Source organism: Myotis yumanensis, unplaced genomic scaffold (assembly GCF_028538775.1).
Source record: "Myotis yumanensis isolate MYYU_CA2020_CCGP unplaced genomic scaffold, mMyoYum1.0.hap1 SCAF_1, whole genome shotgun sequence".
NCBI classification, from domain to species: Eukaryota; Metazoa; Chordata; class Mammalia; order Chiroptera; family Vespertilionidae; genus Myotis; species Myotis yumanensis.
In genome coordinates this window covers 238,650,310-238,665,173 of record NW_027223752.1, presented here as the reverse complement: position 1 = coordinate 238,665,173, position 14,864 = coordinate 238,650,310, and the positions used below count along the sequence as shown (strand labels likewise).

General features: G+C 72.2%; 1 protein-coding gene across 5 annotated transcripts; it reads left to right on the top strand.

Moving 5' to 3' along the window:
• Positions 1-1,128: 1,128 nt before the first annotated feature.
• Positions 1,129-14,261, top strand: DOK7 (docking protein 7). Of its 5 annotated transcripts, none has more exons than XM_070399975.1 (7): positions 1,698-1,853; positions 1,920-1,965; positions 6,990-7,220; positions 8,029-8,218; positions 11,376-11,495; positions 12,053-12,172; positions 12,428-14,261. In XM_070399975.1, the coding sequence occupies exons 1-7, from the start codon at positions 1,800-1,802 to the stop codon at positions 13,224-13,226; spliced, it is 1,560 nt and encodes a 519-aa protein (XP_070256076.1). In that variant the 5' UTR covers positions 1,698-1,799; the 3' UTR covers positions 13,227-14,261. The 5 variants fall into 5 exon arrangements, with proteins under 5 accessions (XP_070256069.1, XP_070256091.1, XP_070256076.1 ...); XM_070399982.1 differs by having other exon boundaries at positions 8,029-8,229; XM_070399968.1 differs by lacking the exon at positions 1,698-1,853 and adding an exon at positions 1,129-1,283 and having other exon boundaries at positions 8,029-8,229; positions 12,053-14,261.
• Positions 14,262-14,864: the final 603 nt, after the last annotated feature.

Below are 14,864 nucleotides of genomic sequence, written 5' to 3'. Positions count from 1 at the left end.
CATGAACTGGGACACACACACGGGGTCTGCAGCAGGAACCGAGGAGCAGAGGCTGGAGCCGACCCCACGTCTCGAGTGGGAGCCTCCCTGAGGCTCCTGCCTTTCAGCAGCCCTGCGGCCCTGGAGGGGCGGGGACTCTCCCGGCTGAGCCTGAATGTCCCTGGCCGGTCCCGGAGCAGGTGCAGCGCCAGGCGTGGCGGGAGCTGGGCCAGGGCCAACCCTCAAGAATGCAGGCACGTCCCTCCCGGCAAGGATGGCCAAGTGCCAGGCGCCTGGGGTGGCGGATGTGGCAGTGGCCACAGCCCCCAGCCCCCACCCGCCCGTGCCAGCTGTCCAGGGCCAGCCCCTGGGGCCTGAGCCGTGTGGGCGCATGAATGAGTCTCTGTGGTGGGGCAGCTGCTGTGGGAAAGGCTGCGGGAGCCGTGCAGGTGACGGGGGGGAGGGGGGCAGGGCACCGAGCTGCTCCCAGCCCTGCTCTGCCTTGGCCCTGACAAGACCTCCCAGGGCATCAGCTTCCAGCTGGTGGCCCCCCGGGGACCTGCCCTCTCAGACCCCCAGGGGCGGTGGGGAGGGGGCCTGGCTCTCTGCACCCAGCCACGCTCCCACCCGGTCCAGGCTCAGCGACCTGTGCTCTGAGTGTCACTTCCAGCTCCGTGGGTGGCAGGGCCCAGCCTGAAGGACCTGGACAGTGTAGAGACCCCGTGCCCCACTGGCAGCCTTCCTGAGGCGGGTTCCGGGGTAACGGGTCGCCGCCTCTTCCCTCTTATCCGCTAGAGCATTAGCCCCTGAGGGGCCCCCCAGTGGAGCGCATGCTTCTTGTGGCTTCTCTGGGGCGCCCCCACCTCTGCCTCGCCCGCTTGCCTTGGATGTCCCTGGAGTCGGAGAGGGGGGCTGCTGACGCCGGGGTGTAGCCCTGCCAGGTGCCCGGACCACCTGGGTTCCCGGAGAACCCGGAACCTGAGCTAGAGCTACAGGTGGAGGCGGGAATCCCAGCGCCGAGTCCCCTCCTCCCGCCCCCCGCAACACACACCCCACCCCTGAGAAGGGCCTCCCCGCGGCTGGTACAGAGCAGCACAGCTCTGGGAGCCACCTTCGGGGCACAGTGCTCCCTGGGCTGCAGGAGACCAGACACGCAGCCCTGGTCCCGCCACACCCGGCAGCAGCTGAACTGGGGTTCGCGCCCCAGGCCATGCGCTAGGACCCCTCCATCACCCCGCTGGGGAGTGAGCGACCTCCGAGGGAGAGGAGAGGGGACTGAAGGGCTGGGGCTGGATTGCCCCAACGTAAGTCTGTAGTCAGGGCGCCTGGCGGGGGGGCGGGGGCGGCCCTGGGTGCTGGGGGGCAGGTGCCAGCGGGGAGGCCAGGCTGGTGGAGATGAACTTGGAAACTGGGGGACGGGGGCAGAGGAGCCCCTTTGTGTGGGGTTTGCTCTGCTTGGGGAGGGGAAGCAGCACCCCAGGCACCGCGTGCGCTGTCTCCGAGCCACACGGCCCGGTTCTGCATGGGCTGCGTGGCCTGCGTGGGCTGCATGGGCCGTGCGCCCCGCGTGGCTGCGGCGGAGCCAGGGAAGCCCGCTCCTCTGAGCCCCGCCCCGCCCGCCGGCCCCGCCCCGCCCCGCCCCGCCCCGCCCCGCCCCGCCCCGCCCCGCCGGCCCCGCCGGCCCCGCCCCGCCCCGCCCCGCCGGGCCCGCCCCGCCCGCCCCGCCCGCCGGCCCGGCCTCCGCGAGCTGCTCTGAAAGTGACCCTGGGCCGGGCGGCGGGCGGCGGGCCGGGCGCGGGCGGCGGGAACCATGACAGAAGATGACCGAGGCGGCGCTGGTGGAGGGCCAGGTCAAGCTGCGGGACGGCAAGAAGGTGCGGGCGCGCGGCGGGCGGGGGCGGGCGGGCGCGGGCGGCCGCTCACGCCCCCTGTCCCCGCAGTGGAAGAGTAGGTGGCTGGTGCTGCGCAAGCCGTCGCCGGTGGCAGGTGAGCGGGCCGGGCCGGGCTGGGCGCGGGGCGCGGGCGCCGGTGGCCTCCTGCGCCGGGCGGCCGGAGCGCGGCCAGCTCGCCCGAAATAGCCGGCGCCGGGGCTGAGGCTGTAACCGGAGAGCGCGGCGGCCTGGCCTCCGCCGCCGGGACCGGACCCACCGCGGCCGGTGCGGGGCTGAGCGCAGTGTCGGCCCCAAGGCTGGGGCGACAACCCCTTCCCGGGAGGCAGACTGAGCCGGCGGGGGTGCGAGTGCGAGCCGGCTGCCCTCGCCACCCCCAGGGACCCACAGAATGACCACTGAGCCGAGGGCCTGGAGCGCACGGGTGGGGCCTGGCCCTCCCACCTGCCCCGCAGCCCCCCACCTGCCCCAGGTAGAGCAGGGGCCGGGCTGGGGTGGGAGCAGGGGTGCTTCTGAGAAAGGGGTCACCTGGTATGGGGGCACAGCCCTCCTGGAGGAGAGAATGGCCCCCCGCCCCCCAGGCGGCACCCCAGCCCGAAGCCGGGCATCTCCCCCTTCAGCAGTGACTGGGCCAGTTGGGAAGCTGGCGCCGGCTGCAGCTGCTGGTGGAGACAGGTGCCCGGAGCCGCCGGGTTCTGTGTGGGATGCTGGGTGCGCACCGCACAGTGGGGCCTGCCACAGGCTTCTGGGAGCCTCAGGCTGTTGCTTCCCAGAGAGGGTGTGGGGTGCCCTCCTGTTCTCCTGCGCCCCCTCCTCCGTCCCTTCTGCAGAGCCAGCTCCGGGCACCTCGCTGCTGCGGCGCAAGGCCCACTTTTGGCCGGACTCACTCGCTTCCTGCCGGCCTCGCCGCCCCTCTGGGGCCTGGCTCCCTGCGAGGGCAACTCGCCGCCTCTCCTGCGGCCCCTGCGCCTGGCGCCCTGTCCCAGGAACTGCAGGGAGGCCGGGGAGGGCGTGGGGGCTGGGAGACAGGGAGAGCCCCAGCCAGGCTGAGGGCAGGCAGGGCACAGGCCCATGTGCTGGTGAAGGGCTTCAGCCAGCTGTGGTGAGCTGGGCCGTGCAGACCTGGGGGGGTCCCCCTGGAAGAGCAGCCCTGGGGTTGGTCTTTGTCTGGCGGGGGGTGGGGGGGAGGAGTGATTTCAGCCCATGGTGGCCTTCTTGCCAGTGTCAGCTGTCTGAGAGTGCGCATGGGTCTGGGGGTGCAAAGATGGCAGAATCATGGAGCTCCAGGGTCCCCAGCGCCGGAGCGGCAGGGAGCAGCCACCGCGGGAGCCCAGGGCGGAGCTGCTGGAGAGGAGCGGGCAGGACACAGGGGGCCCTCGGGTACAGGGTCTCCCCTCTGGGTGGCGTCCACCCTGTTGGGCGTGAGGACTGCAGGCATCTTACAGACCCAGGCAGAGGCTCCCGCCGAGCCCCCTGTACGCAGCCCTGCCTCGCCCCCGCATGTGCCGGGTGCTGGGGCCCGAGACCCATCCGGCCCCTCCCTGCCTGTCCTGAAGACCAGCTCCCCCAGGGGCTCGGGGGCGGGAACAGGTTCCATTCCTGAGGACTTCACAGCTGAGACCCCCGAGCCTGGTGAGGCGACAAGGGGAGCCTGGGGAGGAGGGGGGTCAGCCCTGCCCTCGAGTTTGTCCCGGGAGGGCCCTCGGACACTAAGAGGCGGCAGGATGCGGCGCGAAGGGCACCTTGTCTCGCCGCCTTGTCGCCCGGCTGAGGAAGGGCCGCACCTCGGGAAGCAGACGTGGAGAACCTGCCCCACAGGCCCTAACGCTTCGTGGGCGTGTCCCTGCCTCAGCCTCTGTCCTGGCGGGGATGCGTGCCTGGTCCCTCTGTGGCCCGGGCCCACGCCAGGTGGCCGGGCAGCGTCTCCCTTCCTCCAGGCTGAGGCTCAGGATGGTGGGAGGGGGTGTCGTGTGCGGCCTGGAGATGAGGCGTCCAGAGGCACTTCCGGAGCAGAGCATTGGGTGGCTCCCGGTCTGCCATGCTCAGGGGTCCCTCTTACCTCGTCCTGTGCGGGTGCCCTGGGGGCTCCGTCCAGCCCTGAGAAGGGCCTGGCAGGGCCTCGGGCGTTATTATAGGCCCCGCAGCCCCGAGGCCCCGCAGCCCTGCTGCCCTGCGGCCCCGCGGCAGGCTGCCCTGTCTCCCGGGTCTGTGCTGAGGTGGGTGACCGAGCAGCCTCGCCTCGTGGACAGCCTGCCAGGGTGGCACCTGCTGGGTGAGGGGCTGGGAGCCCCGCTGCTCTTGGCATCACCTGCGGCTGCACAGCTGCCCGGGACGGAACCTCCCAGGGCCTCCCGGGGGTCGGCGCTGCTGGTGGGTCCCGGCTGGTGGTGAGCGAGCGGAGGGTCTCCTGGCCTTGGGAGCTCTGTGCCCACAGGAATGGGTGTGACGTCTGGGTCCCAGCCAGGCAGGTAGCCTGAACAATGTGGGTGCAGCCGGGGCCCCTCAGCTCAGATCCGGCTCTGCTCACCTGGGGTGCTCCCTGCCGAGACAGGGGAGGGGGGTGGTGCGGGCCGGGCACCCGGAGTCTCTGTGCCCCCAGTGCCTGTGTGAGCCCGCACGCCCTCCACACCCAGGTGCACAGCCTGAACCCGGTCCTTCCTGCACCAGCCAGTGAGCGGGCCTGTGCGGCACCTGCAGGCCAGCCCGGCCAGCGGCCCCCCAGTCCACGCGCCCTACCCCCTGCTGCCCCATCAGCAGGTCCCCCGACTCCAGCAGCCGCTCCCCCAAGACACCGCCTCAAGGTCACTGTGACCTCTCAGGGCAAGTCCAGCTGCTGCTTCTCCGGCCTCTGTGCCGGCTCCGGCCTTGTCCGCGTGTGGCCCCCCATCTCCAGCAGCTCCGGGCTCTGGTCTCCGCGGCAGGCCCCCCGCCCCCCAAGGCGTCGGGAGGTTCTCCTCTTCCCAGATGCCCCTCCTGCTGTAAAGGCCTTTGCATGCTCATGACTCCACGGTTATTTTTACATTCAGCTGCTGGGGGCACGCCGCCTGCTGCCCTACAGGCCTCTCTGGCTCACGTGTCTGGGACAGCACCCCAGCTCGGCCCCCGCCCCACTGGCCCCAGCATCCCTTCCCTCTTCCTCTCCCTCATCCCGCCTCCAGGAGGGCCTGTGAATGAGGCTCTCTGGACCTGTTGCCGTGGTGACCGCAGGCGGCCCAGCCAGCGCCTCTCTCCTGAGCAGCTGCCGGAGCTGGAGGCTCTGTGGTCACCCGCGTCCCCTCTCCACATGCGGCCAGGCCAGGCCCCTTGGCGTAGAGCCTGCAGGCTCCCTGGGGCGTGGAATGAGGCTCTAGGCCTGCCCCTCCAGGCCCCCGACCTAAACGCCTGATCTGGGACCCCTCATGCCGGCCCAGCCCTCTGGGTCCCTGCCTCTGAGCCTTCGAACTGGCTGTTCCCTCCAGCACTATGCTGTTCCCTGTGGGGCTGCTGGGCTGGCTCCTTCCATCACTCAGAAGTCAAAGTCTGTTCTCTGACCCTGAGCCCAGGTGCACCGCCCTCGCTGCGTCAGTGCCTGTCCCTGCCCCATCACCCTCCCTCAAAGCTTCTCCTCTTGTCCTGCTCAGTGCCTGACTGCTGGGCTGTCCCCTGGTCCCCAGGTTGCCCTGAGCAGAAGGAGGGCTGAGGGGAGGCGGGGAGGCTGTGGGGCAGAGCGGGGGGTGGGAGTGGGCCCCCAGGGGACCAGTGAGGGACTTTCAGGGTCCCGACAGGGGCAGGGCCCTTTGCCTTTCCCACCCTGAGCACCAGTCCCCTACTGCCCCCTCCCTGCAGGGCTGGGGTGGGCAGAGCCTGGGGCAGGCCACGTGGGCAGGCTGCACCCTTCCCTGTGTTTAGGGACCTGCTAGCCCCACGCTTGCCCGTGGGGTGGCGATGCCGAGGGCTCCGTGTGACGGGGGCCCAGTCAGGGCCTCGGCTCCCGGGCGGGTGGTGCCCATTTCTCAGATGTACAGAGAGGCTCCCAGCGCTGAGGGGACGGGGGAGGGGGGCTGCTGTGGGGAGGGCTCAGGAGGCGGGGGTGGGGCTGACCCCGGCCTGCTCCCTGGCAACTGCCTGCTCTGCGCTTCCCCCTGCCCCCCCCCCCCCCGGGAGTCCTCCCCACGGTCTCCTGCTGGCCCCTCTGCGGTGCCCCTCCCTCACGTCCTTAGTCTCCAGGCTCTGGAGACACGTTGGGGGACATTTTCACGGACACGCGCCGTGGTGCTGCCGTGTGACTGACTCCGGGCCACACTTGGGAGAGGACATGCTGGAGCCTCTGAGGGGCTCTGATTTCTTTATTTTCTCACAATGGGAGATGTTTGCGTTTCCTGGTGGAAGCATCTGAACACAGCGGCCAGGTCTTGAACAGGAGGCGAGGCCCCAGCTCTGTCCCCGCCGTGAGGCTGTGAGCTCGGGTTTGCAGGGACACAGCCACCTGCTGTCACCCCTCGGGCGGAGGTCGCAGCGGGCAGTGGCTTCGCTGTCGCTCAGGCCCCCTTGCTCTGAGGCTGGGACCGAGGTTCGGGGCCGGGCCGGGCAGGAGCCAGCCAGCACCATGGCTCATTCCTGGCAGCGTCAGGGGCAGGGGCAGGGGCAGGGGCAGCGGCAGGGGCAGGGGCAGGGGCAGCGGCAGGGGCAGGGGCAGGGGCAGCAGCAGGGGCAGGGACAGGGGCAGGGGCAGTGTCCGCCCACATGGGGTTGGCGCTGTAGGTCAGGGATCAAAGCGGCCGCACCCCTGCCCTGCTCCCCGGGCGATGTCTCACGCTTTCCTGTAGGATTCGGGGCGCCCCCCACTTAAACGGGAACGCTGCGCCCCAACCACAGACTGGGGGAGGGGTGGGGACTGCGCTGGAGGCAGGGTTTTCTGGGGCCACACGGAGGGGCAGTGGCGTTGGTGGCTCAGTGGCTGAGCGTCGATACTCCTGTCCCCACCCCGCTAGGCAGCTGCCGGCTTTCCCGTAGGCCACAGGCGGGGGGACCCCAGCACACGGAGGCGGAATGGCGGCGTGGCTGGCTCGGGGTCACCCCGCGAACCCAGGACTCCCTGGGCGGGTGCTGGCTGGCGCCCTGACGCCCCCCCGCCCCCCGCAGACTGCCTGCTGATGCTGGCCTACAGGGACCGGGCGGAGCGCGCCAAGGGCCTGCGGGAACGCAGCAGCCTGACGCTGGAGGACATCTGCGGGCTGGAGCCCGGCCTGGCCTACGAGGGCCTGGCCCACACGCTGGCCATCGTCTGCCTGTCGCAGGCCGTCATGCTGGGCTTCGACAGCCGCGAGGCCATGTGCGCCTGGGACGCCCGCATCCGCTACGCCCTGGGCGAGGGTGAGTGGCCCTGGGCCTGGGCGCGGCCTCCGTCCTCCAGGACGGCAGGGCGCCGAGCGAGCGGGGCATCATAGCGGGCTCAGAGGGGGTGGCGGTGACGCAGGGCCGGGCAGGCTGCTGTCACCCTCCCTGGGGACCGGTCCCCCAGGGGTGCCCCCCTCTCAGCACCAGGGAGACCCCTCACGGAGAAGGGAGGCCCCTGTCGCCAGGCGGCTGTGAGGCAGCCCAGGCGCCGCACCAACTCCCTGAGCCTCAGTTTCCCCGTCTGTGAAACGGGCTGCACGGGGATGCTTCCTGAGGGGGGTCCCGTGAGGAGCCGCCTGGAGCCAAGCCCGGCTGTGGGTGGCAGGAATGGGCAGGGCAGCCGCTCTGAGGGCTTGCCCGACTTGAAGGCCAGGGAGGTGAGGGCAGCCACGGGGCTGGTGCTGCCCTCTCCCTATCCTCTCCCTGCCCTCTCCCCCGCTGATGCCCTCTCCCTGCCCTCTGCCCCGCTGCTGCCCTCTCCCTGCCCTCTCCCCCCGCTGCTGCCCTCTCCCTGCCCTCTCCCTGCCCTCTGCCCCCGCTGCTGCCCTCTCCCTGCCCTCTGCCCCGCTGCTGCCCTCTCCCTGCCCTCTCCCTGCCCTCTCCCCCCTCTGCTGCCCTCTCCCTGCCCTCTGCCCCCGCTGATGCCCTCTCCCTGCCCTCTCCCTGCCCTCTGCCCCCGCTGCTGCCCTCTCCCTGCCCTCTGCCCCGCTGATGCCCTCTCCTTGCCCTCTGCCCCTGCTGATGCCCTCTGCCCCCGCTGATGCCCTCTCCCTGCCGGGCTCAGTGCACAGGTTCCCCGTGACGGTGGCGCCGGGCACCAAGCTGGAGAGCGGCCCTGCCACCCTCCACCTCTGCAACGACATGCTGGTGGTGGCCAGGGCCGTGCCCCCGGCCGTGGCGGGGCAGTGGAAGCTGTCGGACCTGCGGCGCTACGGGGCCGTGCCCCACGGCTTCATCTTGGAAGGCGGGACCAGGTGTGGCTACTGTAAGTCTGCGGCCAGGGCCCAGTCCCGCCTCCCCCGGCCTCCACCCGAGGTCACACCCGCTTGGCCGGCGGCTGGGGACCGGCCAGGGCGCTGGGTGCTGATCCGACCCTGGGGACGGGCTCCTGCGGCGGGAGGGTGAGGAGGCCCCCGCGAGGCTGCGGGAGGCACCGGGCCTCCGGGCCACAGGATGGCCCTGCGTCTGAGGCCGCCGTGTCGGAGCTCGAGTTCAGATTTGATGAAAAGAAAGAATAGACGGGTGTGGGGGGCACGCAGAGAAGCCCTCACACACAGGGACCAGGGGCTCCTTGGGGCGCCCCCCCAGGCAGGGAGGGTGGAGGACTGCCCGGCCCCAGAGGAGGCCAGGCCAGCTCCCAGGGCAGGTCTGGAGGGGAGCGGAGGGTATGAGGCCTGGCCGCTGCGGGGGGACCTGGGCCTCGGGGACTCTGGGCCGAGGTCTGGCTGGCATGGCTGGGGGTGTGGGCATGGCTCCTGGGGGATGTGGCCCTGCTGTGGCCTTGGGGTGGCAGCTGCCGCTGCCGGGGGCCTGCAGCCCCTTCTCTCCTCCATGCAGAGGAGAGGTTGCCAGGTCTCGGGGAGGTGGCACCTGGGCGGCGCGGGGGGGCGGGGGGGGGGGGCAGGGCCTGGGGAGGTGCCAGCGGTGGTCGCGCTGGGGGGTGGGTTCCCAGCAGCTGTGGGGGGAGGGGCCTGTGGGTTCCTGGCCCCTTAACCAGGTGGTGATTGAAGGGGAACGCGGGGGGCAGCGGGGTGTGAGGAGGGGTGAGGTGAGGGTCCCAGGGTGGGGGTGCAGCCTGGAGCCCCTCCCCGCGCCAGCCCGTCTAGTGCAGGGGCCTGGGCAGCCTGGGCCGCGGCCCCGCCCTCCGCCCCCCCCCCCTCCCGGCAGCAGACGAGGGACGTTGGTGAGTCGTGGTCAGAGGACAGGAACCGGTCAGGGGGTCAGGGTCCGGCGAGGAGCTCGAGGCCCCGGCTCTGAGGCCCCGTCACTTCTGACCGGGCGGCTGCTCTGGCCTCCGACCTGTGGCTCCCCCTCTGGGGTTGCGGGGGGCGGGCTGGTGCCACCCCAGCGCGATGCTGGGGCGAGTGTCCAGATGGCCTGGCGCCCGAGGTGGCACGGGGACACCCAGCCGGGGGCGAGGGGAGGGGGCGATGCGCTGGCCTGTGCGGACCCCCATCCTGCAGGAGGAACCGGGGGCAGGCGGCCCCCACACGTGCCCGTCCGAGTGCGGGGCCTACCTGGTGGCGCGCAGGGCGCAGCGGCACGAGCAGCTGAGGCGATGCCAGCGGCCTCCGGGGGTCCGCGCCTCCGTTCCCAGCGGCCGGAGCCTCACCCCTCCCTCCAGTTGGAGGCGTTCCCATTCGGTCCGGGTCGGGACAGTGCGATCCTCTGCAGATCCCTCCGCCCTCGCCTCCGCTCGCCTCTCCCGCCTGTTTCCTCCTCTGCTCCACGGGGCGCGCTGTGCCCACTGGGGTGCCGGGGACTCGGCCTCGGGGGCCCTCAGGCGGCTCCACTTCCAGCAGCTTCTGTGGTCAGGAGCCCCTCCCCCCGGGAGCCTGTGGGCAGCGGGCCGGCGCCTGGAGGGCCAGCGGGAGGTCAGGGAGCGCGGTCCAGGAGCCTCGGCCCAGCAGCCGCCTGGCCCGCAGCGGGGCGCTGGCAGACGCGGAGGAATGCGGCGCCCGGCGCCCCTGTAATGTGGTTTTTTATAGTCGGGGGACTGACTGTGCCCGGCGGCTGCCAGCTGCCCTGAGCTCGGATTAGAGGCCTGGCCCTTGGTGGGCGCAGCGGGCGGGGGAGTCCCGCTGGGGGCCTGGCTTGAGCCCACCTCTCGGCGCCTCTGGGCCTCAGCTTTCCCGGCTCTGCGGCAGCAGGTCACAGGTCGGGGCCTTGCATCGGACCCAGGGCACTGACCCCGTGCCGGGCCCCTCGGACGGCGCCGTGGCACTGCCAGGGGTGGGGCTGCCCGGGCACCAGGGACCTTCCCCTCCGGAGCATGTGCCTTTCTCTGGGCCCGGGCATTCCTGTGCGCTGAGGCCACCGGCCACCCAGCCCACATGACCGGCGTCCCATTCACTCGCAGTGAGGGATTTCATTCACCCCGGCGGCCGCTGACTCACCCCGCCTGCCCTCTGCTCTGGCACCACCTCAGCAGCAGACCCCGGGCACCCCCTCTGCCCCAGGCGCCCCCTCTGCCCAGGCGCCCCCTCTGCCCAGGTGCCCCCTCTGCCCCAGGCGCCCCCTCTGCCCAGGCGCCCCCTCTGCCCCAGGTGCCCCCTCTGCCCCAGGCGCCCCCTCTGCCCAGGCGCCCCCTCTGCCCCAGGCGCCCCCTCTGCCCAGGCGCCCCCTCTGCCCAGGTGCCCCCTCTGCCCCAGGCGCCCCCTCTGCCCCAGGTGCCCCCTCTGCCCAGGCGCCCCCTCTGCCCCAGGCGCCCCCTCTGCCCAGGCACCCCCTCTGCCCCAGGCGCCCCCTCTGCCCCAGGCGCCCCCTCTGCCCCAGGTGCCCCCTCTGCCCAGGCGCCCCCTCTGGGGTCCCCACCGGGCCCTTCCTTCGCTGGGAGGGAGCCCACAGGCCCACAGCCTGCACCTGTACACAGGGCCGGGCGCTGGCTGGTGGGCAGGGGGGCCGATTCTTCTAGGCGCAGGCCAGCACCTCCTTACCACTCAGGACCCTGGGTCAGGGGACAGGTGTGGAGCCCGTTGTGGCTAAGTCACTGCCCCTCCTGGGGGTGGACCCTGCTCCAGGCAGCCCTGCCCCCCCCCCCAGAGGAACTCGGAGATGTGGGGGGGCTGCTGGGCTCCCCGTGCAGCCAGGACACCTGCCAGCTCCTCCTGTGGCCACCAGCCGCTGGAGCCCCTGTGCCCACAGCGAGGCCCCTCCCTCCCATTCCTGTCACACAGGAGGGGTGCGCGCTGGCGTGGCTGGTCCCCAGGACGAGGGCGTGTTTGAAGGACGTCGGGGTTCGGAGCTGTGAGACTCACCCCGGCAGTGGGCGGGGGTATGGGGGACGCTCCTGACAGGAGTCTCCTGGCTCTGCTCAGGGCTCCCTCCTGCCAGCCCCCCACCCCGGCCCTGGAGCCCCCCCCCCAGGGTGCCGCCCACTGTGGGGGCCAGGCTGACGCGCTGTCCCCGCAGGGGCCGGAGTCTTCTTCCTGTCCTCGGCCGAGGGGGAGCGGATCAGCTTCCTGTTCGACTGCATCGTCCGGGGCATCTCCCCGAGCAAGGGCCCCTCCGGGCTGCGGCCGGTTCTCCCAGGTGCGTGGGGCGCGGTCCCAGCGGGAGGGTCCCTGGGCCTCGGCCCTGTCCCCGCTCCGCTGGGCCCTGGACACAGGCTTCCTCCTCCGGCTGAGCCGGGGGGGACACTGGGCCCCCCTTCTGGCTGGGACAGTGTGGACAGGAGTGGTCAGCCAGAAGCCCCGACCAGGACGGGCCCCCTGAGATCGCAGGGACGGTGGGCTGGAGGCGGTTGGGCAGAGGCTGCACCGTGGGCCGCACCTTCGTCGCCTTCCGGGCTGTGGCCTGGCTCCCTCCTTCCCGAGCCCAGGGCCCGGGGCAGCCGGCTCTGCTGGGCCCGCAGCGCCCTCTGCTGGCGCCGTCCTGCCGTGCAGCCCCGGGCGCCGTGCGGTGCAGGGGTGTGGACGGCGGGCTCCCCGGGTCGCCCATGGCCCGCGGTGGCGTTGGGGCTGCACCAGGGCGCACGGGGCCCTGACCGTGCCCGGCTCGCCTGGCGTCCTGGGCGGCGCGTGGGCCGTGGTGGGGGGTCCGGGGGGGGCAGGAGGCTGGGGCTGCCTCTTGTGGTTCCTCTGCCGCAGACGCCGGCCCTGGGGGCCCCGCCACCGCGGAGGAGCGAGTGGCCCAGGAGGCCCTGGAGGCCCTGCAGCTGGAGAAGCGGCTCAGCCTCCTGTCCCACTGCGGCCGGCCGGGCAGCGGAGGTACCGCCCGCGGGCTGGGGGAGGCGGGGTGGGCCTTCATGACCTCCGAGCCCTCGCCCCTCCCCCGCTGGCCCCTCCCGCCCCCCTCGTGCTCGCCGTCCTTTCCCTCGTTCATCCCCGACTCCCGGTGCCCAGCACCAGGTGCCGCCGGGGCCGAGGCCCCAGCTAACGGGCTCAGGGCGCCGCCGGGTGCGGGGAGGGAGGCGGCCGGGACGTCGGGGCGGCGAGCGCCCAGCGCCTCTCCCTCCGGCTCAGGGGACGACCGCAGCCTGTCCAGCTCCTCGTCGGAGGCCAGCCACTCGGACGTCAGCGCCGGCAGCCGGCTGGCCGCGTGGCCGGAGCCGTCCTCGTCCTCCGCCAGCGCGTCGCAGGAGGGGCCCGGGCTGCCGGCTTCCGCCCTCGCCCTCGGGGAGGCCGCGCCGGGCGCCTCGAGGCCGCCGCCCAGGCCGCTGCGGCCGCGGCAGCTGCAGGAGGTGGGCCGCCAGAGCTCCTCGGACAGCGGCATCGCCACGGGCAGCCACTCCTCCTACTCGGGCAGCTGCTCGTCCTGCGCGGGGAGCAGCCTGGACGTGTGGCGCGCGGGCGACGAGTTCGGCTCGCAGCTCAGCCTGCCGCCGGCGGCGGGGGCGCCCGAGCCCCGCCTGTGCGCCTGCCCGCCCGGGGCCGCGGAGTACCAGGTGCCCGGCGCCCCGCGGCCGCACTACGACACGCCCCGCAGCCTGCGCCAGGCCCCCCGGGACCGGACCCCGGCGGCGCAGGGCGGCCTGGGCGACAGCGCAGCCGGGGACCCGGGCGGCCCGACGTCCGCGGGGTGTCCCTCTGGCTGGCTGGGCGCGAGACGGCGGGGCCAGGAGACGGAGGCCCCCGGCAGCGAGGCGGCGCCGCCCGGCCCGGCCCCCCGAGAGCCCTGGGAAGCAGGCGGCCTCCGCGCGGGGCCCCCTCCGGCTTTCTTTGCCCCGTGTCCGGTCTGCGGGGGACTCAAGGTAAACCCCCCTCCCTGAACAGGACAGGAGGGGCGCGGCCTCCGAGGGGGTGTCCTTTAGCCGTTTGGTGACCCCGGCAACGTGCGGCTCAGCGGGGAGGGCAGCCACCCCAGGGCCGGCCTTTGGGGCATCGGGGCCGCAAGGGGGTGTTGCAGCCGCTGGCGAACCCGCAGGACCGGGTGGTCCCACCGGGCGCTGCTGGAAGTGCCTCCTAGGCTCCAGTGGAGGCGGCGGGCCAGCGGGGCGGGTGGGCGGGGCCCAGGCCTGGCTCTGCTCGGGCCCAGAGGCGCCGCCCACCCTGCCCACCGCCTCCTCGGAGAGCCCAACCCACTGCCCGGTCACTGCCCGGTCGGGTCCCCTCCCCGTCGCGCAGGCCCCGCCCGCAGAGGTGAAGTCCCCCCCACCCCCCCACCCCCGTCAGCGCCATTCACGCGTCCCGTCTGGGAACGTGAGCCCGAGACAGCCTTGCGGCGCATCCGAGTGCAGGGCTAGCCTTCCCTTGTCCCCGCCTCCTGCTCGGACCCGGACCCACACCCACACCCACAGGCGGCCTGTCCTGTGGGGAGGAAACTGAGGCTCGGGAGGCGCAGGGACTGTGGGGCTGGCCCTCCTGACCCGGACCGCCCTTCCGCTCACCCCACACCAGCTGCGTCCGGGACGGTCCCGCAGGGTGGGCGGGGGCAGGGCCTGGACGCCTCCTGTGGCCAGCCTGGCGGGGCCCAGCGGTACCAGCTGCGAAAGGGCTGGCGGGCGGCGCTCGGAAGCAGGGGGCCGCGCTCCCGGCCTGTTCCTCTGCGTCCGTCCGTCCGGAGGGCCCTGGGCCTGTGGCTGCGCTCCTGCCCGCGCCCTCGAGGCCGACTGCTCGCCTGCATGGAGTGCGCTGTCTGGCCTCGGCTGTGCGTTCGCGCGGCCCGTGGATTCTGGACTCTGGGTGGCGTCGTCCCTCCTCTGGAATCACCCGTGGGCGGAGCTCCAGCCGAGCGCTCTCCGTCACTGTCCGCTTCATACCTTCACTGTCGGCCGAAGGCGGTTGTTGCTCTTTTACATTTTTAAACCTGACAGTTTGTAATGAATTCTTGGACCGGAAATAAAAGGTTCTTTTCTTACCACCTTGTCCTGTTCCGTGTGGCCAGCGCTCCCCACCCCGCCCACCCGCTCTGCAGGATCAGAGCGCCTGTCCAGCCCGCTTAGGCCTCAGTGTGCCGCGTGTGGAAATGAGTGGCGGCTTCAGACAGCCTCTGGGGCTCGTGTGTGTGCACGTGTGCATGTGTGTGCAGCTGTGTATTGTATGTGGTGTGCAGCTGTGTGGTGTGTGTGTGTGCACATATGTATACGCACCTCTGTGTGCACCTGTGGCATGTGACATGTCCATGTGCATGCAGCACACGTGCATGTTTTGTGCATTTGTGCACATTGTATGTGCATGTGTGTGGTCTGTATGATGCATGTACACATGTGATATGTGGTCTCTGAGTGTTCACTGGAGACCACAGTGAGGTCCTCAGAGGCCCCTGGGATGCAGGCAGGTGGCTGTCCGGGTCCAGGGGAGGTGGACACTCGTGTTCTGGGCCACGGAGGGTGCTGGCTCGGAGCCCGGCTGCCCCTCGCTCCCGGCTCCCACCACGGTCTCCACTGCACGTCCTGTCCTGTCACCCCCTTTCACCCTCATTTACACCCCAGTGGGATGGGGAGTGGTGTTGGGCCCTGCA

What these genes read in the sequence shown, in the direction of transcription:
- DOK7 (XM_070399960.1), top strand. Translation starts at nt 1,800, where the DNA reads ATGACCGAGGCGGCGCTGGTGGAGGGCCAGGTCAAGCTGCGGGACGGC. An exon ending in AGCTGCGGGACGGCAAGAAG is followed by an intron (nt 1,854 to 1,919) that starts GTGCGGGCGCGC and finishes CTGTCCCCGCAG; the next exon opens with TGGAAGAGTAGGTGGCTGGT. An exon ending in CAAGCCGTCGCCGGTGGCAG is followed by an intron (nt 1,966 to 6,989) that starts GTGAGCGGGCCG and finishes CGCCCCCCGCAG; the next exon opens with ACTGCCTGCTGATGCTGGCC.